Source organism: Oryza sativa, chromosome 1 (assembly GCF_034140825.1).
Source record: "Oryza sativa Japonica Group chromosome 1, ASM3414082v1".
Classification (NCBI taxonomy): domain Eukaryota; kingdom Viridiplantae; phylum Streptophyta; class Magnoliopsida; order Poales; family Poaceae; genus Oryza; species Oryza sativa.
The window spans coordinates 675,766-702,183 of record NC_089035.1 but is presented as its reverse complement, the minus strand read 5'-3'; the positions used below and the strand labels follow the sequence as shown (position 1 = coordinate 702,183).

General features: G+C 42.6%; 1 protein-coding gene and 1 long non-coding RNA gene across 2 annotated transcripts; both read right to left on the bottom strand.

Annotated features, from left to right (window-relative positions):
- Nucleotides 1–3,432: 3,432 nt before the first annotated feature.
- On the bottom strand, nt 3,433–7,654 carry LOC112938010 (putative disease resistance protein RGA3). The gene is made up of 2 exons (XM_066304117.1): nt 5,053–7,654; nt 3,433–4,817 (listed from the first exon to the last, which is right to left on the bottom strand). The coding sequence occupies exons 1-2, from the start codon at nt 7,652–7,654 to the stop codon at nt 3,433–3,435; spliced, it is 3,987 nt and encodes a 1,328-aa protein (XP_066160214.1).
- A 3,056-nt stretch (nt 7,655–10,710) lies between these two features.
- On the bottom strand, nt 10,711–11,586 carry LOC107278096 (uncharacterized). Its single transcript, XR_001547580.3, has 2 exons — nt 11,386–11,586; nt 10,711–11,251 (listed from the first exon to the last, which is right to left on the bottom strand). It is a non-coding gene; the product is annotated as an uncharacterized lncRNA (long non-coding RNA).
- Between the last annotated feature and the right edge of the window lie 14,832 nt (nt 11,587–26,418).

The window sequence follows — 26,418 nt, the reverse complement described above, 5'->3', positions numbered from 1 at the left end:
GGACCTCCACTTATCCTTCTAAGTTACTAGATTTATCCTTTTGTAGGACACAGACTTATCCTTCCGTAGGTTGGGAGATTTATCCTTGTCTAGTTACCCAGATTATCCTTCTAAGTTTACAAGAGTTATCCTTCACCAGGACCTCCACTTATCCTTCTAAGTTACTACATTTATCCTTGTGTAGGACACAGACTTATCCTTCCGTAGGTTGGGAGATTTATCCTTGTCTAGTTACCCAGATTATCCTTCTAAGTTTACAAGAGTTATCCTTCACCAGGACCTCCACTTATCCTTCTAAGTTACTAGATTTATCCTTGTGTAGGACACAGACTTATCCTTCCGTAGGTTGGGAGATTTATCCTTGTCTAGTTACCCAGATTATCCTTCTAAGTTTACAAGAGTTGTCCTTCACCAGGACCTCCACTTATCCTTCTAAGTTACTAGATTTATCCTTGTGTAGGACACAGACTTATCCTTCCGTAGGTTGGGAGATTTATCCTTGTCTAGTTACCCAGATTATCCTTCTAAGTTTACAAGAGTTATCCTTCACCAGGACCTCCACTTATCCTTCTAAGTTACTAGATTTATCCTTGTGTAGGACACAGACTTATCCTTCCATAGGTTGGGAGATTTATCCTTGTCTAGTTACCCAGATTATCCTTCTAAGTTTACAAGAGTTATCATTCACCAGGACCTCCACTTATCCTTCTAAGTTACTAGATTTATCCTTGTGTAGGACACAGACTTATCCTTCCGTAGGTTGGGAGATTTATCCTTGTCTAGTTACCCAGATTATCCTTCTAAGTTTACAAGAGTTATCATTCACCAGGACCTCCACTTATCCTTCTAAGTTACTAGATTTATCCTTGTGTAGGACACAGACTTATCCTTCCGTAGGTTGGGAGATTTATCCTTGTCTAGTTACCCAGATTATCCTTCTAAGTTTACAAGAGTTGTCCTTCACCAGGACCTCCACTTATCCTTCTAAGTTACTAGATTTATCCTTGTGTAGGACACAGACTTATCCTTCCGTAGGTTGGGAGATTTATCCTTGTCTAGTTACCCAGATTATCCTTCTAAGTTTACAAGAGTTATCCTTCACCAGGACCTCCACTTATCCTTCTAAGTTACTAGATTTATCCTTTTGTAGGACACAGACTTATCCTTCCGTAGGTTGGGAGATTTATCCTTGTCTAGTTACCCAGATTATCCTTCTAAGTTTACAAGAGTTATCCTTCACCAGGACCTCCACTTATCCTTCTAAGTTACTAGATTTATCCTTTTGTAGGACAGAGACTTATCATTGAAGGATTCTCTAAGATAGCCCGACCCATGACGGAACTACTCAAGAAGGAGAAGAAGTTTACTTGGACTGAGGCTTGTGAGAGAAGCTTCCAGGAACTAAAAAGAAGACTGACCACTGCCCCAGTACTGACATTACCCGATATTCAACGGGACTTCATCATTTATTGTGATGCATCCCGCCAAGGACTAGGATGCGTCCTTATGCAGGATGGAAAAGTAGTGGCTTATGCTTCCCGACAGCTTAAGCCTCACGAGTAGAATTATCCAACCCATGATTTGGAATTTGCAGCTGTAGTGCATGCACTTAAAATTTGGAGACACTACTTGATCGGCAATAAATGTGAGATTTATACGGACCATAAGAGCCTGAAATACATCTTCACCCAACCAGATTTGAACTTAAGGCAAAGGAGGTGGTTAGAACTGGTCAAGGATTATAATGTGGAAATACATTACCACCCTGGTAAAGCTAATGTGGTAGCAGATGCCTTAAGTCGAAAGCCCTTTGGGCCTAAGGATGCCCATCTACAGGAAGAAATGGCACGATTGAATGTGCACATCATCCCTCAAAGTTCCAGCCATAAGCTGAGTGTTCGACCCACTCTGGAGGATCATATCAGAAAAGCCCAAAGTTCGGATAAGGATCTAATGAAAATCCGAACATATACTGGAGAAGATAAAGCACCGGACTTTAGAGTGGACGATAAGGATACCCTATGGCATAAAGATAGAATATGCGTACCAAAGGAAGGAGACTTCCGACAGATCATCATGAACGAAGCACATAACTCAGCATATTCCATCCACCCAGGATCTACCAAGATGTATATGGATATAAAGCAGAAATATTGGTGGAATGGGATGAAAGCCGACATTGCGCAGTTTGTCGCTCATTGCGATACTTGTCAAAGGATTAAAGCGGAACATCGGAAGCTAGCTGGATTATTACAACCTCTACCCATCCCAGTGTGGAAATGGGATGAGATTGGTATGGACTTTGTAGTTGGCTTACCCAGGACGCAGAAAGGACATGATTCCATATGGGTAATTGTGGATCGGCTCACTAAATCGGCTCATTTTATACCCGTGCGAACTAATTATGGTGGAGAGAAGCTAGCCAAGCTCTATGTGGAAAACATAGTAAAGTTGCATGGTGTGCCCAGCAGAATTGTTTCAGATCGAGGAACTCAGTTCACCTCTAGGTTTTGGAAGAGCTTGCATAAAGCTATGGGCACCAAATTGGATTTCAGCTCCGCCTATCACCCACAAACCGATGGCCAAACCGAAAGAGTAAACCAGATTATGGAGGATATGTTAAGAGCATGCGTCCTTACTTATGGCAAGGACTGGGAGCAGAGTTTACACGACGGAGTAGACGGCATCAGTGAACCCAGTGAGCCCGAGGGACATGAAGATTTCAACTAGCCAGCATCGGCAATAACTCAAATTGTGGAACGGGGTCATTACAACCTTCACATGAACAAACTGATGGATGAATAAACTCCCCGCAAAAAAAAAGATGGATGAATAAATTTCTATCTCTATCTTATGATATGAAACGGAGAAAGTATATAAACAGCAAGCAAAGACTCTTCTCACAACTAACCATAATTTGCAGTAGGCATACGCCTGTAGGTATCAGACCTCCAGATGCTCCTGATAAATGATGATGTGCTTATATCATACTAATGTGCATCATGAAGCACAATTTCCAGAATGGAGAGTTTGGTTATGCGTTGGTTTTCGATATATATACCATGCAACATACGTACAAACTGTTTTGCCCTGTTTTCAACGGAAACGAAGCTCAACATATTATGAGGACAGAAGAAAATATTTCCAAATTGTATTAAGAAAAATAAGAATGTGGATTCAGAAAAAAAAAAGAACTAGATTTTGTTTACTAACGTTCAGAGTTGTGCGCATGGATCAATGGATGACATCTGATTCTCACCCGACACACACATTGTGGTGGACAAAAGCAATGCTGATGCCGTATAGAGCCCTAATAACCAAGGGGACAGGGTGGAAAGAGTTAATAAGCCGTCAAATTACAGTTACAGAATAGTACTCATCTGGTAATGCAGATTAACAAACAGGATTTACCATGGTGGAGAATGTATGTATCTAGTCGTCTGATTCTGAGTAGTATCTTTCTTTCTCTTCTGTGAATCTTTTGCTTTCCTCTTCGAGTGCGCTGCTGCAGATAAATACTGAAAACGTTTCTAGGGAAGTTGGGAGGCCATTCTTTGGAAGCGATTGGATTTGAGGACAATGGCTGATACTTAGCTCAGTGAGAGAAGGAAACTTATGTAACCCTTCAGGGAGGGACTGCAGAACCCATAAACCATCAAATGATAGTTTTTTGAGGGAGACAAGTAGCTCAAGTGCCCCCTCTTGTTCGTCGCTGAAGCTTGAGACCCTGTCAACATCGTCTTTGATGCCTAATTCGTGAAGAGTAGGGGCGAGGAAGCTGCATATGGGAGCAGTAAGCACTGCCGATATGCTGTCCACCACAAGATCTTTCAATTGGAAGGCAACTTGAGGCATTGTTGTTTTGGTCCTTGCCATCTCGGCGAGTAGGTCCGCGGGAGCAGAGCCACAAGAAGAGATGCACAGCTTGTTCAGATTTGATGTGATAAGAGGATTAAATCCATCCATTGTTACATTGCAGCAATCTATTAGTTGTAGACTGGTGAGAGCTGTGAGGTTTGAGAGCAAAGCCATTGAATGTATTCTTGACTCTCGGCAAATGCTAAGTTCGAGGAGGGAAGAAGGGAAAGGGTTACTTGTTGTTTGAGCTGGTTTTCCCATGTACCACTGAGAGAATATTTTGCCACAATCATCTATATGTAAATTTCGGAGCGACGTGAGATTGACAAGTCCTTGTCCATCATCAAGAGGCGGCAGAATCAGGTTCTTGCACTTAAAAAGCCGGATCGTCTTGAGTGAGCAGGAGGATGGGATCTGCAGTTTTACCTCCTCATGGCTCTCTTTGGAAGGTGACATAGACAGCACATAGAGAGCTGGGAAGCATCTGAACAAATTTGACAGCATCTTTCTTGTAAGTAAAAATCCAGAGAGATTGAGGACTCTAACTGAATTGAATACGACTACAACATGCTCATCCAGTCCTCTCAAGAACGTATCCCTGCAAAGCGTAACCGTCAGCCTCCGTAGGGAGCGTAGCTGCTGGAAATCTATTAATGACATGTTATGTACATCTCCAATGTAGATCTCCTCAAGATTACCCAGATTTTGGAAGGCCAAAGCACCATTGTAGCCGTCGAGTGTCAACTTTTTGCTAGTATTAAAACCACGAACGGAATCATTTACACGAACATATGTCAGTGTGGAGGTGTGAGGCACAAGAGGGACAGACAGCTCCAAGCACCGGGTAATGTTCAAACGGCGCAGCTTAGGAAACCACATGGTACAAGATGAGCTAGAGCAACTCGATAATGGCAACTCATTAAGCTTGGGACAAGAAATGCAGTCGAGCCTTTCAAGTCCTGAGAAGAAAGAATGGGAATTATCGTCTCCCCCAACCCACTTTACAAAGTCTGGCATAGCCTCAAACACAATCTTCTTCAGGTGTCTAAAACTAGTGTGTGTGGTACATCCCAACGATATTTCTTAGCTTGAGCTCCCTAAGATATTGTATTTTCCCAAACGGTGCAAGAGTGGCCCAAGGTACACCATCTAGGTGGAGGGTATCCAAGTGGATGATGTTGCTGCCCAACCAACTTGGAGCCATGCCACCACCAAGATTTACGATGCTTAGTTCTGTAAGATTAGAGTGCGGTTGAAGGCTATCAAGAATAATATCATCGTCCTGATTTTCATTGCTAACAACTTGTGTCCTGGAGGAGGAGGAGGATGTATTCTTCTCTCTATTACCACCACGATCTAATCGCAACTTGCTTAGGTTACTTTTATGCTTCAATTTAGCTTCAATAGCTTCTTCCCTAGTTGCATTTTTAAGGCCAAATATACAGAGCTCCCCTCTAAGCTGTTCCAACTGTCCCAGTTGTGCCAGTTCAAATCCAATCTTGTCTTTCTTGACATGGAATTCTTTGAGCTCTTGTAAACACTTCATTTTCCCAACCTCAGGAACATTGGAATGGAATTCTTTTTTAGCAAGAAAATGGCGTAGGTTTATAAGGCGGTTAAAGTCGTTAGGCAAATTATTGTTACTACCACCCCAGGATTTGAGATCCAAGAATTTCAAGTGATAAAGCTTGGACACTGTGCTAGGAATACACACTTTGAACCCCCACGGTGATCCAATTTTTAGGTAGCGGAGGTGGACAAGTTTCGAAAAGTTATCGGGCAAGGAATGTGGGGAATTCATAAATATGAAGAGAACGCGAAGTGCCCTTATTTCATTTAACGTGTCTCTTACCACATTAGCAATTCTTCTACTTCTGTAACTTCCAAAGATCATCACACTACGCAAATTTCTAATGTCAACCCTTTTCTTTATTTTTTCCATTTCCTCTTTAAAACTCTCAGTATATTTATCTTGTATGGTAATGGACAGATGGCGAATAGATGGAAGGATGTCATCAGCTCTAAAACTAGAGTAATTTATATTTGCGCATTCTCTTGATGAAACAATCTGCGAAAGTTCATGCAGTAAGTCATGCATTACGTAGTGATTATCATCCCCTTTCATTAGAAAACCATTATCGTATAGTTCATTCAAATACTGTGATCCAATGCCCTCAATTGTATCATTCTTACCACTGGAATTGATGATACCTATTGAGTCCCAATAACAACTAATCTCTAAACTATCAAACTCATAATCCTCAGGGAAAAGGGCAAGATATGAAAAACATTTTTTCAAATAAAAGGGGAGGTAGTCATAGCTAATTTTCAAGGCAGTGATAATACTATCATCGCCATCCTTTTGTTTTAGCCATTCTTCCTTTTCAAGAATTTCCATCCAATGTTTCCTGGTGGGTTTCTTACGCAATAGTGGTCCAACTGTTTTGGCAGCCAGTGGGGAGCACTTCAACTTCTTTGCTATTTGTTTTCCAATGTCAAATAATTTTTCTTTATCATTGTCATCTTGGGTTTCACTAAATGCACACAGTTGAAAGAAGTCCCAAAACTCATCAGGCTCCAACCCATGTAGATCAACTTGATTGGCTCCTTTCTTGACTGTTTCTGCTACCTTTGGGAACCGAGTTGTGACCAGAACCATGTTGCCATTGGTCTCTCCCGTTCCAAATGGAGCTAACAACTTTTCCCACTCAGTCTTGCTAAATCTTTTTGTGGATGCAGCCTTACTAAAGTCGTGTTCCCATATATCATCAAAGACGATTAGAAACCTTTTGGATTTCAACTTGTCTTGAATGGATTTATGAAGCTGATCTAAACTGGATTCTCTAATATTGGTCCCTTGGCTTTCAGTTGCATTTAGGGAGTTAAGGATTTTTGTGGTGAGCTCAGTGACATCAAAGGTAGTAGACACACAAACCCAGATCATGACGGTGAAGTGTTGTTTGGTCCTATGGTCGTTGTATAGGTGCTGGGCGAAAGTTGTCTTTCCAACACCACCTGGGCCAACTATGGGAAGGACAGACATGATGTAGTTTTGTGTGTGATGCATGGCGCCGCCTTTAAGCAACTGTTCCATTGTTTGGTCGAAAATGGCATCCCTCCCATATAACTTGTTTTGTGTAATTACCGAGCTAGTGTTAGGCCGTTCCATGGAGGGAGGAACGCAAGGAGAGCATTTCTGGAGCAAGTCAGAGATAGGAGGGCATAGGGAATGTACGTCCTGTATCAGTGACTTAATTTTTTTGGACATGGCCACCCTGTCAAATAATGACTCTTGGATATGCCCATTGGCACCACTCTGATCATGCTCCTCAGTCTTGCTAATTGCCATACTACTGTTACGGTTATTACCAGTAACTGTATCATCTTGTTGGGATTGGGAACGGCAACAGGAGGAGAAGCATGAGAGCCAGTAGTTACCTGCCGCAGTGTTGCGAGCAGCATGACGGGCATGTTGAAGCTGAGCACCGAGGCCATCGCCGAGGTCTGGAGTGGCCTCTCGAGTGCCGTCGAGCTCATCCCGGATGACGAAGTAGTGGAGCTCGTCCAGCACGTCCTCGGCTTCGTCTGCCTTGTTGCAGAGGTCAGCGAGGTTGTCGGCGATGTCCCTCCCCTCGGCGGCTTGCAGCAAGGCGAGCATGTAGTTCAGATCCCTCTTGATTTGGTCCATGTTGAGCCCCAGCTCACGGCTGGCCATGTACCCGGCCATCAGCTCGTCGGACAGCTTGTTCAGCACCATGCCGACCACCCAGTTCGCCGCACCCACTGCTGCCTCCATCTCCAATTCTCCAGGCCCCTTCAATTATATTGGTTTGTGAGATGGAACCTAGCTTAGCTATATATACCCGGCCGGTTTCTGATTGATCGATCGCCGCGCCAGCTGGTGCATGCGCTAGTATATTTCTTCCCCCCTTTTTTTTGTAAAGATAAGATCACGATCTGCTGCACCATACATAATACTACAATATTCACAAAAAGATGCAAATAATATGCTCAGCTGTCACTGTGGTTGTAACACTACGTGGAGTTACAATACTTTTATATTTACTTATCTATATATTTTCGATAAAATTACAACCCTCTACACTCTCAAACTCAGCATGTAAATATAAGAAATGGTTGAAGGCTATGGTAGGCAAAACAACTTGAAAATATATAATTTCTATCATGATTTTGTATTTATGTATGCATTTTGAAAAAAAAAACTAGCTCAAATATAGATTTTTTGAGGGTCTGGGAACATGCCACCACATCATCATCTCAGCCCACCACGACTGCCATGTGGGTTCCTCAAATAGTGAGATATGTGGACTTTTAACCCTTCCCCAACCAGAAAACATCAAAACAAGGAAAATTTATTTTTAAAGTGGGATGCAAAATGATGAAAAAATGATCTGAAAGTTTTACAATGAGGATAATTTTATTTTAAAATTTGAGGCTTTAAAGTTTTCTATTAATTCTCGTTGCAAGGCACAAGCATTCAGAAACTAGCCAAAGTTTATGTGTGTTGTAACGGAAAAAAATATATGAAAAAGTTGAGTATGAAGAGAGAAAGAGAGCATATGATCGGCAAACAACCAAATAAGATGTCAATGTAGAAGGAGAGATATAGTGGTTATTCTACGGCAAGGAAGACGACATATGCTAGAGCGAGAGGGGATGATGAGATTTTGTTAGATATAAAAAAACCTGAATTTCTTGCATAATTAGCCTATTATGCACGTAATAAACAAAACTTTCAATCTTTTTATGTTTTTTCATATGGTACCTACATCAATTTCTAGTGCACTTGAAGAGTTTTAGTTTTCCTAAACGAGGTAAGCTGGTTACGCTGGTTGTTTAGGATGTACTCTCTTTTTGTCCCTAAATATTTGACGCCGTTGACTTTTAAAATATGTTTAACCGATGTCTTATTTAAAAATTTAAGTAATTATTATTTTTTTCCTATCATTTGATTCATTATTAAATATACTACTACTACTATTTAAGGTTTTGAATAATATTCATAAAAATTTTTAATAAGACGAATGGTTAAACATATTTAAAAAAATCAATAGCGTTAAATATTTAGGACGGATGGAGTATATAAAAAGAGAAACAAACATCGTGTGGATATGTAAAGAGGGTGCAGTATAGGGACTTTGACTACTTCCTCCGTTTTATGTTATAAGATGTTGGTCAAAATCAAACTACTTCAATTTTAATTAAGTTTATAGATAAATATCATACCAAATTAGTTTCATTAAATCAATAATTGAATATATTTTCATAATAAATTTATCTTGGGTTGAAAATGTTATTATTTTTTCAATAAACTTAGTTAAATTTAAAGCAATTTGGCTTTGACCAAAATCAAAACGTATTATAACCATAAACAGAGGTAGTATAATCCAACGGAGCTTTAATTATGATCGAACTTTGACTGTAGACTTACAAGCACACGCGACCAGTGCCATGTGAAGGTGGGACGTCACCCTAATGGGCAACTAAGTTGCGCGGAGGCATAGGCGCGCAACCAGCGCTCTAGTCTACTAGTACTACTGACTACTCTACTACAATACTACTAGTCTACTACTACACTACTATAACTTACTACTATTATATTACTACTAGTATTACTATATAAAAAATATAATATATATATATATATGTACTATATATATTTTTTTATGTATAAAAAAATATACACATATATAAACTTTGTATACGTACATATTAAAATATGAAAAAACCAAAAAAAATCACGTATATCCATATACAAGTATACAAACTTTATATATGTTGTATGCAAAGTTTGTATACACATATATAAACTTTTTATACATATACGCATATGCTTAAAAAACCGAAAAGAAAAAAACAGAAAGAAAAAACCAAAAGGAAAACCCAAAAAAAAGGAAAAGAAAAAACCGGCGGGCCCCACCGTAAGCACGCGGCCATGCGCTGCCGCCTGGCCCCCTCCGCGCGCCCGGGGGGTGGGGGGTTCGTCTTTTAGAGAAGTACAATAGCAGGCTATAAACCAGCTGCAAACATATTTTAAGAAGATAAATCAGAAAAGAGAAAAGCAGCGGGCTACAGATTTGTAGCCAGCTATAGCATGGACTCCAAGACGCAATGTGTCTATGACAGGTGGGACTAGATATTAATAGTGTAGTATATAACTATTATATGAATGAGCTATTAGATTAGCTATAAATAAATTGGAGCTAGTAGTTGGCTATACTATTGAACTTGCTCTTAGCTCTTTCGCGTGTCATTTGCATGCTGGCAAGAAAGAAATAATGACGATCGACTAGATGTATGCGTGTTTATTTAGGAGTAGAATAGAACCACTGACGAGCAAGCTAATTAAGCCAAAGCCATGTGAAAGGTGGCTGTCATTTGCTGGCCACAAAGAAAAAAAAATAAATGGTGACCAACTAGAAATACGTGTTTATATAGAACCACAGTCGAGCAATGCCCAGAGCCATGTGAAGGTGGCTGTGTCATTCGCTGGCAGCAAAGAAAAATGAATGACGATTGACTAGCCCATGTTTGATTTAGATTATTGAAAGAATTATTTTAATGAATTATCTACTTGATTGTAAAGATAAATTATATATTCTGATATATATATATATATATATATATATATATATATATATATATATATATATATATATATATATATATATATATATATATATATATATATATATATATATATATATATATATATATATATATATATATATATATATATATATATATATATATATATATATATATATATATATATTTACTAGCAAGGCAAGAAACATTAATTCAGAAGTAATAACGATTCTGTGAAAAATGTGAAGAGGAATTGCAAACATTATTAAACCGACGGTGTTGAAACAGAAGGTGAAATCGTCAACCATATCTGCAATGTTCAAGCATACTAGAGCAATTGGTGGATACATGTAGTACAATAGTACAGGTTGATTGCTACTCGCTACTTTCTCCGTCTAAAAAAACTTAACCTAGGCTTAAATGTGACTCCTGCTAATTCAACAAATCTGGCTACAAGTTTATCCAGATTCGTTGTTTATCCAGATTCGTTGTGCTAGGAAAGAGTTTATCTATAACGCGAGCATTGCCTACACAGCCAATTACAAATTGCTAGTGCAGAGCAGTAAAACTTGCAGCCACATCGATCCATGGAGTTCCCGGCCGGCCATCGATCCGATCTGGTGAACAAGTCAATTGATGGGGCACTAGTGCTGCTTGTCAGGAGACAGAGGTGGCACCGGCAGCACGTCGCCGTAGCCGGGCCAAGTGAAAGCTTCATGGGAGCCGCCGCTGGAGGTCGGCGCCGGCGGTGGCTCGCCGCCGCCTCGCCCGGCCATGGACTGCCCTTCATTGCTCCAAGGCAAAGCTTACCAAGTTCAGAAATGTTTTTTTTTTTGCATATATAATTCAGATGAAATTAATGTCTATGCACTATTGGTACATATGATGAACAAGGATGCGACTTACATACGTACGTACCTCCGGTGAGCAGGGCGATGTGCAGCAATGTGAGGAGGACGAACAAGGACAGAAGCAGTAGCAACGAGATCGAGCAGCAATGTCGCCGCCGCCGCCGCTTCATCCCTTCCTCCTTTCTCATTTGCTCCATGCATCTATGATCTATCTCTGCCTTTTAATTAGTTTTTGACATTATGAAATTGTTCGATGGGTTAATTTACAGACCAAATGCATGACCTGCACATGGCACTGGCACTGGCAAAAGAGACGTTGCATTGTTCTGTCAAAAAAACAAAAAAAAAAGGAACAAACAGAATTGTTGGTTTATACAAAACAAACACGTGTGATTGTGTGATACGTTGATGACACGGATCGTATCGCAGCGAATCCTTGTGATCAATGTTAGCAGTCCAGGTTAATAGTAACCCAGCTCAGATCGTTTACATTATTCATAAAGTCAACTTGAAGAAGGAAATTCGGTAGAAAAGCATGGTAACTTTAGGGAGCTCTTATTGGGCCGGATCTGCTAATGTGGCTCACATACTCGTCGCAGGCCGAGCACAGAAAACGCAATCACAACGATCCGCGACTGAGGGCTGGAGCCTCTACTACTGTGCGAGGATCATGGAAGCCTTCACGAAATCCCACTATTTATTTTCTTGCTATACATAGATGTGAAGGGGTTGTAAGTTTGTAACTAATCTAGTTTATTTAGACCTTATATTATTTCTTTATGGATCCATCCCTGTCGGCAGTTCGGCAGTTAGAAGTGTAGCATTAATGTCAAATGCTATTTATGCTAATAGTAACCCAAATCTCGTAGAGTGTTATTGTCAAAACAAAAAAGAAAAAAATTTACGGAGGTGTTGAGTTGTTGGGCCGTATCTTCTCATGAGGCCCACCAAGACTTGTTGCGGGCCCGAGCACAAGAAACCCAACCGCGATCCGCGAGTCCGAACGTGCCCCATGTTTGGAGGCAGTGAGAAGAGGAATTTTTTGTATTTTTAGATTTTTTTTTTTAATATTTACAGAAATATTATAGCGCCGAAAAAATTTGCAAAACTAGACCCTGCCGCCCTTCGCAAGGGCGGCAAGCCGACGTGGCACACGCCGCGCTGGACGGCGCGGGACGGCCGTCCTCCTGCCCTCTTGCCGCCCTGGCAAAGGGCGGCAGGACCCACTTGCCGCCCTTACAGAGGGCGGCAGGCCTGGCCGCCTATAAAGCCCAGCCGGCTCCTTTGAGGAGCCCATTCCCTCCTAGCCTCTCCACATCAAAAAAAAAAAAGGAGAAGGGGAGGAGAAGAAAAGAAGAGGCGAAGCCCTGCCGGTTTCAAACTTCGATTTCAGGTAATATTCGTAGATTATATACGTGACTAAATATATGATGTTAACTAGGATATCACTTGTATTTTTGTAGAACTTTGGTTGGATAAATGCATTGTATGAAATAGAGTTTTACCTGTGGTACTATATAAATATATATTGTTAGATGTAGGAAGGGTTTCAAAAACCGCCGGGGGCTCGGTTAAACACTGTAGTCGTTTATTATGTAAAATAACGGCCTAGTAATTAACTTTGCAGATATGTCCAGTAAACTTATATTTCAACTATACCATGGTCAAGGAAACGTCCGTTATGGGCCAACTGGGGTAGATCTGTCAGAATTTATTGTAACAGCAAGGGGAATTGATAGGCCAGCCGAGAGGAGTGTACCTTCTATTAAAAAATGGTTGATGCGGGGCTTGGGAGTTGATCCACAGACTAGTGACATTACAATCTATGTTGTAGTAAGTCGGGCAACAGAGGGTTTTTATTGGGAACTAATGCCGGTTCAAAACTCTGGGATGTGGAGATGGTATGTGGAGAATGCATTGCAACGTGGGTGGCCTCTAGCTATGGTTCCGTATGTTCATCCGAAGGATCCAAGTGTACAGATGAACATGGATGATGGCGAGGGGCCAAGTGCAGAAGTGAATGAGATTGAAGTGGATCAGGTCAACGCACCAGAGGAAGATGGAGTAGCTCCAGTAGTAGCTCCAGTAGGCATGCAACCTGGTGGAGTGGCTGACGAGGGGGAGACTGTGGGTGCCATTGTGGACGAAATGGAAAAAGAGGATCGTGACAACGAGCGTGTCGAGGAAGATGATTCGTCAGATGATGACGAGAACAATATTAATCCAGCTGAATGGGCTAGTGATGATTTTTCTGGTTTGGTCATCTCTGAAGGGGAAAATGTGAGATGGGAGTACAAGGAAAACGAGATTATCGAGGGAGCGAGGTATGGTAATGGAGAAGACATGAAGGAGGCGGTGAAGCATTATGCAGTGTCACTTCATAGGGAGTTTTGGGTTGCCAAGTCTAACCGGACACAATATGAAGTTAGGTGTGTTAATGAAAAAGATGGGTGTCCGTGGAGAGTGCACGCCTATAAGGGGAAATGGAAGGACTACTGGACAGTGTCGGTCGTTACGAAACATACTTGTTATCTACCTGGTGTTCAAAAATACCACAGGAACATTACATGTGCATTTGTTGCATCTGAGATGTATGCGCATGTCGTGGACAATCTGGCATATGAACCGAAGTCAATAATCCGACATATCGAACAGACTTTCAAGTATACAATTAGCTATGCCAAGGCGTGGAGGGCCAAACAGAAAATAATAGAGATGAGATTTGGAACTTATGAAGCCTCATATGACAATTTGCCACGTCTGCTATCTGTTATCCAACAAAGAAACCCTGGGACCTCTTGTGCACTCAAGACATTCCCCTCAATTGAACATCCTGGCAAGACTGTGCTGCAAAGAGCGTTCTTAGCTCTACATGCATGCAAGATGGCATTCGTGCACTGTCGTCCAGTTCTTTGTATTGATGGCACATTTTTGACCGGGAAGTATCGGGGCCAGATACTAACGGCAATTGGGGTAGATGGGAACAATCAGGTATTGCCGTTGGCATTTGCTTTTGTCGAGAGCGAGAACACCGACAGCTGGTACTGGTTCCTCCATCTGGTTAAGACAGAAGTTGTTGGTATGAGGCCCAATGTGTGTCTAATACATGACAGGCACGCCGGTATGCTTCGAGCGATAGAAGAGTTAAAGTTTGGGAGTATGGAAAGAGGATACCCTGGCCAGTGGGAAGATGTACAAAGCAGGTGGTGCATGCGTCATATGGGAGCTAATTTCTTCAAGCAATTTAAGAACAAGGAGTTGATGAACATGTTCAAGAGGCTATGCAATCAGAACCAGGAGAAAAAATTCAATGAGCTTTGGAAGAGATTAGATGAGTTGACAGGCAAATGTAGTGACCAGCGTGCAACAAGACCAGCGGCCGCTGTACCTGACCCTCCTCAAGCACTCGGAGCTCTCCCAACAGACAGTGTAACATTGGTTAGAAGAACTGGGGAGCAAATTCGAAAATTTTCTCAGTGGATTGAGAATGAGCCAAAAGAGAAATGGGCTAAGACTTATGACACAGGTGGTGCTAGATATGGTATAATGACAACAAATTTGGCGGAAGTTTACAACTGGGTGATGCGCGGTGTCCGTGGACTCCCACTAGTTGGTATAGTGGAGTTCATTTTACATGGGACATGCAAGTATTTCAGGGAGCGGTTCCAAGCAGTTTTTCCCTCTATGCCGAACAACAACATTTTATTTGGAACTTTCATGGAGAAAAAACTAGCGGAGTGGCGTGCAAAGGCCATGAAACATCGAGCTCTAGTGCAAGGTACCCAACAACACAGGTTTGAGGTACTCTGCCAAGACAAGGCAGGCAGGGGTATCTACCGCAAGAGAGTAAAGCAGGAGTGCGTTCTCAAAGACGACGGCACATGTCACTGCTCCTGTAGAAAGCCGACGCTGCTCCACAGGCCATGCACCCATGTCATTTCCGCGGCATCTGAGTGTGGCATCCAAGATGCAGTATATGTGTCACAATACTTCTCCAAGCAAGCAATATATCACACATGGAGTGGCGAGATTTTTGGCTTCGGTGTAGCTGGGGAGTTCACAAAGATTAACGATCCGATAATCTATATTCCTGACCCAACGAAACTCCGAGACAAGGCGGGACGGAGGAAGACTCGGCGCATCCGCAACGATATGGATGAGTCGGAGGCAGGCAGGGTGAAGCGGTGCAGCAAATGCGATGAACGTGGCCACACCTACAAGTATTGTCCTAAAGACAAGGAAAAACCAAGTGCGGCGGAGGCAGGTCTATCAGGATCAGCAGCAGATGGAGCTCGCCCTACGGGTGAAGGCACTACTTCAAGGCGACCCCGTCCTAGACGTTCTCGTGGAACGACCGGTTACGTGGTGTAGTTCGTGTGTTGTATGTTGGCAAAAGGCTTTGCTTGTAATTTCGTTCGAACTTATCGATATGTTCGCATTGTGTTGTGTTGCGAACCACTTGTTAGACTTCCGCATGTAATGTCTTCATGTTTTACGGCTTGTAATTTTGTTTTATGTTATTTCATTCTCGTTACGTGCCTTTGTGTAACGAAAGTTATGTTCTCAATAATCTGCACTCTTGCATGTCTCTATAAGTATTCTTCCGTTTCAGATAACTTGTTTTTACAATTATATTATTACCTTCTTATTTACCCTAACATGTAACACGTTACTTGCAGAGATGGCACATCCTGAGTTGTTGGATCCGGCGATAGATCAGCGCCACCGGTCGTACCTTACTGCGGTGGAGGGGGCTCAGCTTGGGACGTTCCGTCCACGGTCGTCACGTGAGCGACTTTTGGTTCACGACTCCTTCGTCGAGAGGTATGGTTTTACTGTGTTCACGACACCGGGCTTACCTTACTACGGTGGAGGGGGCTTAGCAATGTGTTCATTTTAACGTCTGGTATTATTTCGCTTTCGCAGGTTGCGTGAGGCCGGTCTCTTACCGTTGGCTCGGCTAGTTGAGGCCGCGACCGGCGACGATGACGTGACGAGACGTTGGGACCCGGACAGGTCCCTCCTAGCAGCGTTGGTCGACCGGTGGAGGCCGGAGACGCACACTTTTCACCTGCCGTGCGGTGAGGTAGCCCCTACCCTGCAGGATGTCTCTTACTTGTTGGGGCTACCGCTCGCGGGAGACGCTGTCGGGCCAGTTGACATGGGTGTCGACTGGAAGGACGAGCTGACGGCACGTTTCGCACCCGTGCAGCGCCTACCAGGTCTACCGCTCGAGCCTTTGCAGCAGCACCGCAACACCGGGCCTACGAAGAGGTGGCTGCTTCAGTTCACTGTAAGTTCTTTCTACCTAAACTGACGTGTATTATGTACGTAACTTGTAAAGTGCCTAACATTTCATCCAACGCTTGCAGGTTGACCAGCTACCGGAGGAGGCCGACGAGTACTCCTTCAGCCGTTGTTTGGAGGCGTACTTGTTGTGGCTTTTTGGGTGGGTGATGTTCTGTGGTAGTCACGGACACTCGGTCGACCGGGGTCTCGTGCACTACGCCAGGAGCATCGCCGACGCCGCGGTCGGTGAGGTGCTTCAGTGGAGTTGGGGCTCCGCGTTGCTGGCGGCTCAGTACCGTGGCCTCTGCGAGGCTTGTACCAGGACGGACCCTGGCGCGATCTTCGGTGGGTGCCCTCTCTTCATTTCTCTTTGGGCGGCTGAGAGGATTGCGATCGGCCGCCCCCTTGTGGAGCACCACCCTTACGACGCGTCGCTGTACGAGAACAGACCGGCGGTCGACTACCCAACGATGGGTACTCTGTGGTGCCGGCGTCAGGTACGTCGCTAGTATTTGGTAATGTTGTCCTACTATTGTTAACTTCATCCTACGTCACACTGACCTTATTGTATTGCAGCGCCGATGGGCTCACGTGCAGGTTAGGCGGTCGTACGCGGAGTTTGTGATGGAGTTCGACCGCCTTCTGCCGACGGACGTAGTGTGGGAGCCCTACAGTGCCTTGCTTACCCACAGTCGGGCGCCGCTAGGCCTGTCCACACTCTGCACGAGGGACCAGGCGTACTGGATGACTACGGTTCCGATGGTGTTCGACATCTGTGTCGAGCCGCACGCACCTTACCGCGTGATGCGGCAGTTCGGCTTCCGTCAGTCCTTTCCAATCCCGTTTCCGGCGGGCGTCACGGCTGCCGTTCACCGGTAAGCCGTTTTACTACGATTTAATATGTTGCATTAACATCGGGCTGTCCATAATAATTTGCTTTGTTTGTCGTTTGCCCTAATACAATACATTAATTTGCAGGTACTCGCGCAAGGGTCAGCACTCAGCTGGTCACTGGCCTGCCAAGTTGGGGCCTTTTCTCGACGACTGGTTGCTTGCTACCGAGGAGGTCGTGGACCACGCGGGAGAGCCACACACGGAGGAGGGGTATGAGGCGTACCTACGTTGGTATCAGCCACGCACCCGTACTAGAGTCACCTACGCTCCGACGGAGCAACAGGCCCACGCCGCGAGCGCCAGAGACCTCTACGCCAGGCACCGCGACCAGGACTTCGCTCGTGCGGTGAGTACCTTGCATCGCACATCGTCTCATCATCCTTTCTGTTGGACAAAGGCTACGAATATTTACGTTGTAATTAACCGTGCAGGCCGTTGAGTGCAACAGGGTCGTCGTTGATGCTACAACGGCGATCCAACGGTTAGGCGCGGGGATTGAGGTGGGGGCAGACGAGCACCTGTCGACGTACACGCGGATACGGGACTCGATGCGCTCGGTTCTCCGTGCGCTGACCTGTCGTGCTGCCGACGTTGCTCAGGCAGACGCAGCACCACAGGTGCGTCCCCGACCGACTGCTCCTCGTCCAGCTGCGCACGTTCCTAGGCCGACACCCCCTCCCTTCGGAGGTACGTATATTCAAGGTCTATTTGTACATCATCAATCAATTGATACTCAATTTATGTGTAAGCTTACAAGTGTCGCGTCGTCGATGTGTAGGCTTCGCTCAGCCTAGGACGACGCCGGGCGCCCACTCCTGGCAGGCTGCGGGGTCATCGTCACAGGCAGGTGTGTCGGCCTCGCTGTCTACACAGTTTTGGCAGGACGCCGGGAGTTCGTCACAGCCGGGCGGCACGTCTGTTGCGTCGGCCTCGCTGGCTGCGCAGTTCTGGCAGGACGCCGGGACTTCGTCACAGCCGCCCGGCACGTCTTGGCAGGGTCCTACCGGGACTTCGTCCGAGCACGGGTGGGCTTCCGCCACGCACTTCGACCTTAGTGACTTCGACTTCCCGGACATTATCGGTCCCTCACAGCTTGGAGGCGCACCGCCGGTGCACACGCAGGAGCAGTCGCCCTCCACCCCACTCCCAGACCCTCGCGCTACCCGTGCTGTCCCACCGGATCGCTTCACGTACTCCCAGGACCACGTGCGAGCACAGGCCCGGAGGACCAAGCGGGGTCGCGGCGCGAGTCACGGCCAGTAGAGCAGACATCTCTTTATTTTTCTTTACATTCTTGTACTATATGGTTGTAAACTGAATATGTTGTTGTTTATATTCGGGACTCGTATTCCTACACTTCGCTGTTACGTTTTCCAAAAACAGGAGTCCCTTCCAGCCGTTGGCAGTGAAGGAAGCTGCCGCCCTTGCAGAGGGCGGCAAGCCCTCGGCACACCGCGGCCCGTGCGCGCCGTCAAGACGCACACGGCGCCGTGTGCCACGTCGGCTTGCCGCCCTTTCAAAGGGCGGCAGGGTCTAGTTTTGCAAATTTTTTCGGCGCTATAATATTTCTGTAAATATTAAAAAAAAAATCTAAAAACAAAAAAAACTCGTGAGAAGAGCGCCACGATACAAATGGTTGCAAATAGCAACTTAGCACGTAAGGTTTCTTCTACAAAAGTTTTTTTTTTACGCTAATCTACGAAAAGTTTTTGGTACCATCAAACTTTCTCGAGAGCGAATTCAAGCTGATATAGAAGTTTCTTTGCTGAAAACATCTGAAATATGTAAGCGTGGTACTGCAGGTCTGAACTGCAGCTGCCATCGGCCATTCAAATGAACGCATTGCGGTTCAATCCTCAGTGATGTTGCTGTATCTATGATCTGCCGTCGTGATATATTTATATTGCTTTCTTCTAGCTTGGCAATGATGTTCAGACAACTTGATTAGCTGCAGACTCGCTGATAATTAAGCAGCAGCAGTCAAACAGTTGATGACAGAGAGCTAGCCGTGGCGAATGAACAAGATCCCCTCTCATTTTGGCATCTGGGTTGGTTCTTCTGCTCTATGGATGGGCAAACATGGAAACGGTGGTTCGGAGCTTAATTCTCCGAATCCCCTGTTTTATCAATTTCGTCACTTGTTTCAAGGCAACAAGAAGAGAGGCATAATGCAATACAACAGTAAAAGAAATTCATTAGAATGAAAATTACAGTGTTACTTAGGGCCCGTTTAGTTCCCAAAATTTTTTCTCAAAAACATCACATTGAATCTTTTGACACATGTATGAAGTATTAAATATAAATAAAAAGAAAAAACTAATTGCACAGTTATGGAGGAAATCGCGAGACGAATCTTTGAAGCCTAATTAGTCCGTGATTAGCCATAAGTACTACCGTAACCCACATGTGCTAATGATGGCTTAATTAGTCTCAAAAGATTCGTCTCGCAGTTTTCAGGCGAGTTCTGAAATTAGTTTTTTCATTCGTGTTCGAAAACCCCTTCCGACATCCGGTCAAACGTTCGACATGACACCTAAAAATTTTCTTTTCCCCAACTAAACATAGAGGAAAGAAAGAGCAACCTCCATTACATTACATGATTACAATGAATTAAACATACTAACGAGTCAGTGATCAGCAGTGGAGTTAGGATTAGTAAGGTAGTGCAAGCATGGCAGGCGATGGAGACGGCGGCGGCGGCGGCTAGCTGTTTGAGCTAGCTAGGACAGTATATACACCCCGGCCGGCGGCGCGTCTGCCGCTGCCAGCGGCGGAGGAGGAGACGGTGAGGCAGCTGGAGGCAGGGTGCCGTCCTCGTTGACGGCCCTGTGCGCTGCCGGAGGAGGAGGCGCCCGCTTCATCGACCTCGCCTCCACCTGCGCCTGCATCACCGCGCACAATATCAGGATCAACGCCGCCGCCGCCGCCGCCGCCGTCGGCTTCTTCTTCATCATCATTTTGCTACCTGTATCTCTAAATCCAATCGAGCTTAGCTCCCTAGAGAGTAGAGACTGAGTATGAAGCAATGTGCAATGCCTTGTTATTTATATTTGCTCGCGCTCCTCTAAATTGTTTATTGATTGATTAGTTTGCAGCTGGCTGAAGTTTGATTGGATCGAAATGGCAGCTAAAAAAACGTGCGCGTTGTCGGATCTCAGCGCGTTTGAGTTTGACTGAGATATGATTATATTGTGGTGCATGAACCAACCAGCGGTGCATCCGTCGCAACCTGTTTTTGGATTTGAACGACGTTGGAAACTTCTTTCCCATCAGCGATTCCAAGATGAACGTACGGCGTTGACTCGATCTCTCTTTTTGTATCCGCGGCAACAACCAGTGTATGACTCATGTCATCTGAGGCCCGTATTAATTTGGCCCGGTCACATGAGGCCCACTTGTATTTGTGGGCCCACGAGCCCACGGTAGGAGTCACTGCGCTAGTGCGCTCTCCTCTCTCGGGCAGAGGCAGCAACCAAGGAATGAAACTAGTTCATATTCATACCACTGATTCATCCATTTTATTTTACACCGTGCTTTACTAAACCCTAAACATGGTGTAATTAACTACTCCCTCTGTCCCAGAAAAAGGCAAACCCTGAGTTTCCGTGTCCAACTTTGACTGTTCGTCTTATATGAAAATTTTTTATAATTCGTATTTTCATTGTTGTTAGAAGATAAAATATGATTAATATTTTACGCATGACTTGTTTTTTTAATTTTTTTCATATTTTTTTCAAACAAGACGGACGGTCAAACGTTGAGCACGGAAATCAGGGTTTGTCTTTTTTTTTTTTTTTGATGGAGGGAGTACATCTCGGTAGCTTGTCTGCTTGTGTAGTTGTGTGTGTGAGAGAGAGTGGGGTACAAATAGGGGTTTTTTAACTATTTGCCACTTTTAGATTTGGCAAATAACTATTTGTCACCCCTATCTTAATGACATGTGGATCCACACGTGTCTATATGTATAACATATAGATCCAGTGATAAAAAGTTAATTGACATATTTAAATATGGCAAAGGTTAAATATCTCGGTACAAATATCCCCAGGAAAGCAAGTTCCAACAAGCTACTGTACTGTACTGTGCTGTGCAGTGCTTTCGTATTCTCGTCACTGGAATCTGGATATCTATGGTAATCTCTCAGTCCCCCAAAAAAATATACGAACTAGACGTAACTCATTTTATTATAACAAATTTAAAGAGAAATATATCCAGATTTATAATAGTAGAATATATCAAATCTATTAATATGTTGGTTTTTATAAGAAGAAATGAGTATTATTTTAGTAAGGTTTATAAAAACTTTAGTACTATCTCATTTTCAAAATAAGTGTAATACCGTATGTTTTATTTGAAAATTTATGAAAAAATTTAAAAAAAATAGTCACACATAAAGTATTATTCATCTTTTATCATCTAATAACAATGAAAATACCAATCATAAAAGTTTTAAATAAGATGAATGATCAAACGTTGGGCATAAAAAATGCAAAACTATGCTCTCTCTCCATCTCATAATATAAGGGATTTTATATCTTCGTCTTTTCGCTTATGCTTATACTTATCCGCCAAAATTTGAATTTTCAACTTGATTTGGAGGTTTTTCATCGAAGTTTATTTTTCAATATTTGCTTTTAGATCACTAAGAGCACATATATAATAGTTTTATTCATAAATTATTTTTTCGTTTGCAAATATGCCCAACCAATGGAGCCGTTACGTGGATGTGACACATTCTACGTCTGTCCAGATTCACTGTACTATAATGTGTCACACCCATGTAATGACGGTCTGTCTAGATTCATTGTACTGGAACGTGTTAAGCTCACACAAAATTCTTTATATGAGAGAGAGGGAGTATTTATTTTAAGATGGAGTGAGTATTATTATTTTATTAAGTTATGTATAGTCAGAAAGTACGGTAGAAGTCGTAAGCAATAAAAGTTGTCAGATTTTTCTCGAAGAACCAACAATATGTGTCAGTCATCGTAGCAGCAGAAGCTGGGTAGTCCTGACTTGAGTAGTCAAGTCACTGAGCAGTACTCCCTTCATTCTAAAATAAGTGTAGTTTTACATTATTCACGTTCATGATCGTTCGTCTTATTTGAAAATTTTTTATAATTAGTATTTTTATTGCTATTAGATGATAAAACATGAATAGTATTTTATGTGTGACTAAATATTTTTAATTTTTTCACAATTTTTTTAAATAAGACGGATGGTCAAACGTTGGGCATGAATATCTACAGCTGCACTTATTTTACAACGGAGTCAGTACTTCTCAATAAAAAACGAATACATTTGTATTAGGTTGGTTTTTTATGATACGGATGGAGTATTAAGTATTAGTTGAATGACCACAAGGATAATAAAATATAAATTAAAATTAAACACTTTTATATTAGTGAAATTTATTACTTACTATTTTACTATAGGAAATATTCGTCATAATTTTACTTTATATATAGATATTAATTTAGATTTGATTGAGTTTTAGCAGTACTAATTTGTGTCAGTAAGTCCAGTCGGAACTAGCAAAGGAGCAAAGTAGAGTACTCCCTCCGTCAAAAAAAAAAAAAAAGGCAAACCCTTGGTTTCTGTGTCCAACTTTGACTGTCCGTCTTATATGAAATTTTTTTATAATTCGTATTTTCGTTGATGTTAGGGCATCCACAATGTAGTGTAGAACTAGTCCATAAGCAATACAATATTCTATTCAGCTACTTAACAACATTGTGAAACTAGTCCATAGCAAAGACATAACAAAAGTCAACCATAAGCATATGGCTGCCCATATAGAATAAAATATGTTATTTGTCTCTATTTCCTCTCTCCTTCTAATACTACTTACTACGTATATACATTGTGAATATTACAATAGCTAAAACCCACATATGTGGGTCCCATATATATGGACTACTTGGACCATATACATTAGTGTTGCCCTTAGATGATAAAACATGATTAATATTTTATACGTGACTTGTCTTTTCAATTTTTTTCATAATTTTTTCAAATAAGACGAACGGTCAAACGTTAGGCATGGAAACCAGGGTTTGTTTTTTTGGACGAAGGAGTACGTGTCTAACCCACACAAAATTTGTGTAGGTTTGACACATCATAATTTGTGTCAGTAAGTCTAATCTATCTAAATTTATTCCACTAAAATTAGTCGTATTCAGTTGTAAATTCGTTTTTCGTGTAATGGAGGGAGTACAGGACAAGCTGGCAAGTGGTCTTTGGATTCCATGAAGCCTGCTGCCGCGTACAGAAGTCACTAGTGTAGTAGTGGCACTGAAACGACGTGTGCATGCTGATGCTGTCGCCGCATCCCATCCCAGTCCTTTTTTTTTTCGGGGACCCATCCCAGTGCTGTTGAATGGCGTCAATGGAGATTCACCGGAGAAACCAACAAGAGACCAGCCAGCCACTCATCTCTCTATATATACAGAAGACCGTGCCAGTCGGTTCTCTAGTTCTCTAAATTAAAGTAGGATTTGCAAGGGTAAGGAAAGAACATATAGTAGTAGGATGGACTCGTTTATATATAGGGGCTAGTAAATTTGTTGATTCATGCTTGTAGATGTACACACCACAGCAGATGCATGATGCATGGTTGGCATAGATAAGAATATAGAGGCAGGGGCAAAGGAAGCATGAGCTTGTGGGAGTTGTAGGAATGGATGCGTAGAGAAAGAAATGAAATCTGAACCAGATTTGTGATTTGATTCTTTCCTATGACGTCCATTCCAATGATTTCCAGTCGCTCCTTCCTTGACCCAAACTGCTTCTTCTCTCCCCATTCCCCAAGGATGCAGCCAAATTACTCCTAATTTGCTCCTCCAGGTCGGCCACCGGATTCTTCGTCGTCGTCGTCGTACGTCTGCATCCTCGGCCGGCTACGGTGGAGCTCCTCGATCGGCCGCCGCCGCCACATCCGACAGATAGCAGGAGACAGGAGGGCCAACGCTCGAGGGTCGTCATCTTTCTCCTCTCCTCGCCGTCCCTACTGTGATTGATTCACCCTTTTTTCTTTCTCTTCCTTCTTCTTTGACATATCGATTCACCGGATACGAATGCTTTCCACGCTTTCCTTTTTGTGTTTCATTCACGCTTGTTTGGCTTCTACCCAATTTTTACATACTAAAATCTTGGTAAAATTTGGTAGTATTAAATTTGAACTATTCTATCTAAAATTTGGTAGCAAACCAAACAATCATTTGCCATTATTTTGGTAGGACAAAAAAAATTGGCATCAAGAATTGTATTGCTGTATCTCGTTTTGTATTGCTGCTGCTGCTGCTGCGTTTGCAACCAGCTGATTTTGATGTTTTCTGTCTGAGCTAGTAACTGATTTTTTGCACACTATGATTATGAGGAAATAAAATGCTAATGAGTTTGGTCAGCTTTTTTTGTAGTCTAGCACACACTCTGTTTCATATTATAGCACGATTTGATTTTTTTTCAGTTTGACTAATTTTATAAAGAAAGTATAATAATATTTTTAACACAATATAATCATACTATCAAAATATATCTAAGTGTTAGGTTTAATTTGATGTTATATGTGACCAAGAAAAAAAAATCAAAGTCTTGTAAAACAAAGGGAGTACTACTAGTCTATCTGAAATATGGAGTTATGGAAACTTTTTAGATGTGGCCGTTTCTTCACGCAACGTCCAGGCCGAATTGGGCCTATATACCATCAGATCTGAACGTATTGGCCCACTGGGCCTTGGTAAAGGATTCGTACACTTCCTTCATGAATCATGATGCCAATGTCCTCCGTACAATGGGCTTGATTGGCATATTGCTGCTGCAGCCATTTTTAAAAAGAAATATATAAACACTTGGCTTAACCAAGGTTACTGAATAATGTTAATTACATTGTTGTGATAACAGTTTTAAAAACACTTTTGTGCATATGATTATTTTTTTTATTTTCAAACCAAGCATTTCGAGAAGTTTCAAAATTTTGACCATCTTGTCTTGAAAAAGCAGATGCACATTTGTCTATATCCTTTACACAGTGGTAGTATTTTGAATTTTTTATATCGATCAACTTATGCATGCTCGGTAAATCCCAACATGGAGACTTCCTGGGCCCCCATCGGATGGTCTATTCAGCTAAAGAAAAAGCTAAAATTTAAATTTTCAAACTTAATTTTGACATTGATTTTAAGATATTTTCAATGTAGTTTCTTTTTCAGCATTGGCTTTTAAGCCACCGAAAACACATATATAAAAGTTTTACCTACAGATTCATTTTTATTCTTTAATAAGCCGTTTTGGCTTATTAAAAAAAAAGCCAAAGATGAGGCCGTTTCTTTCCTGATATCTAGAATTTTCCTCTCTAAATTAAACTTGCACAAACGAACAGCTGAAGGGAAGTACTCGCCTTCACCTAGATGCACCTGAAACAACTCGCCGATGCCATAAGTTTAGCGAAACAGAGTACTCCCTCAAAGTTACGTTTTGGACAAGTCTCGTGTCCATCTTCAAAAACTTTGAAATACGGAACATTTCTAAAATATCTGTCTTAGATTTGTCTCAGAGATACGGAGATCATATCTGTGGAGATTATGGATATCCCATATCTACACGGCGATGATATTTGGACTGAATATAGGATACCGAATATAGATAGAATATCTTACGTGTATCCTGGGTTTGTTTCCTGACTTGTATATCAAGGAAACAACTTAAGACTTAGTCGGTCACGACTGTATTTAATCTGTATCTGTGTATTCCGTTAGGGATATAGATTATCTTTTGTAACCCGGACTCCTTCCTATATATAAGGGGGGGTCCGGGCGCCTCTAGGGGCAGTTGTTGGATTTTCTCCAAATCATACAATCAATAACACACTCGGCGGATTCATCCCCGGACAGGAGTAGGGTATTACTTCTTTTATAAG

Excerpts from the sequence above, each read along its gene's own strand:
- LOC112938010 (XM_066304117.1), bottom strand. The coding sequence starts at position 7,654 with ATGGAGGCAGCAGTGGGTGCGGCGAACTGGGTGGTCGGCATGGTGCTG. Across the intron at positions 4,818-5,052 it reads TGGTGGTGGCATGGCTCCAA|GACTTGAAAGGCTCGACTGC; the intron begins GTTGGTTGGGCA and ends CTTTCTTCTCAG.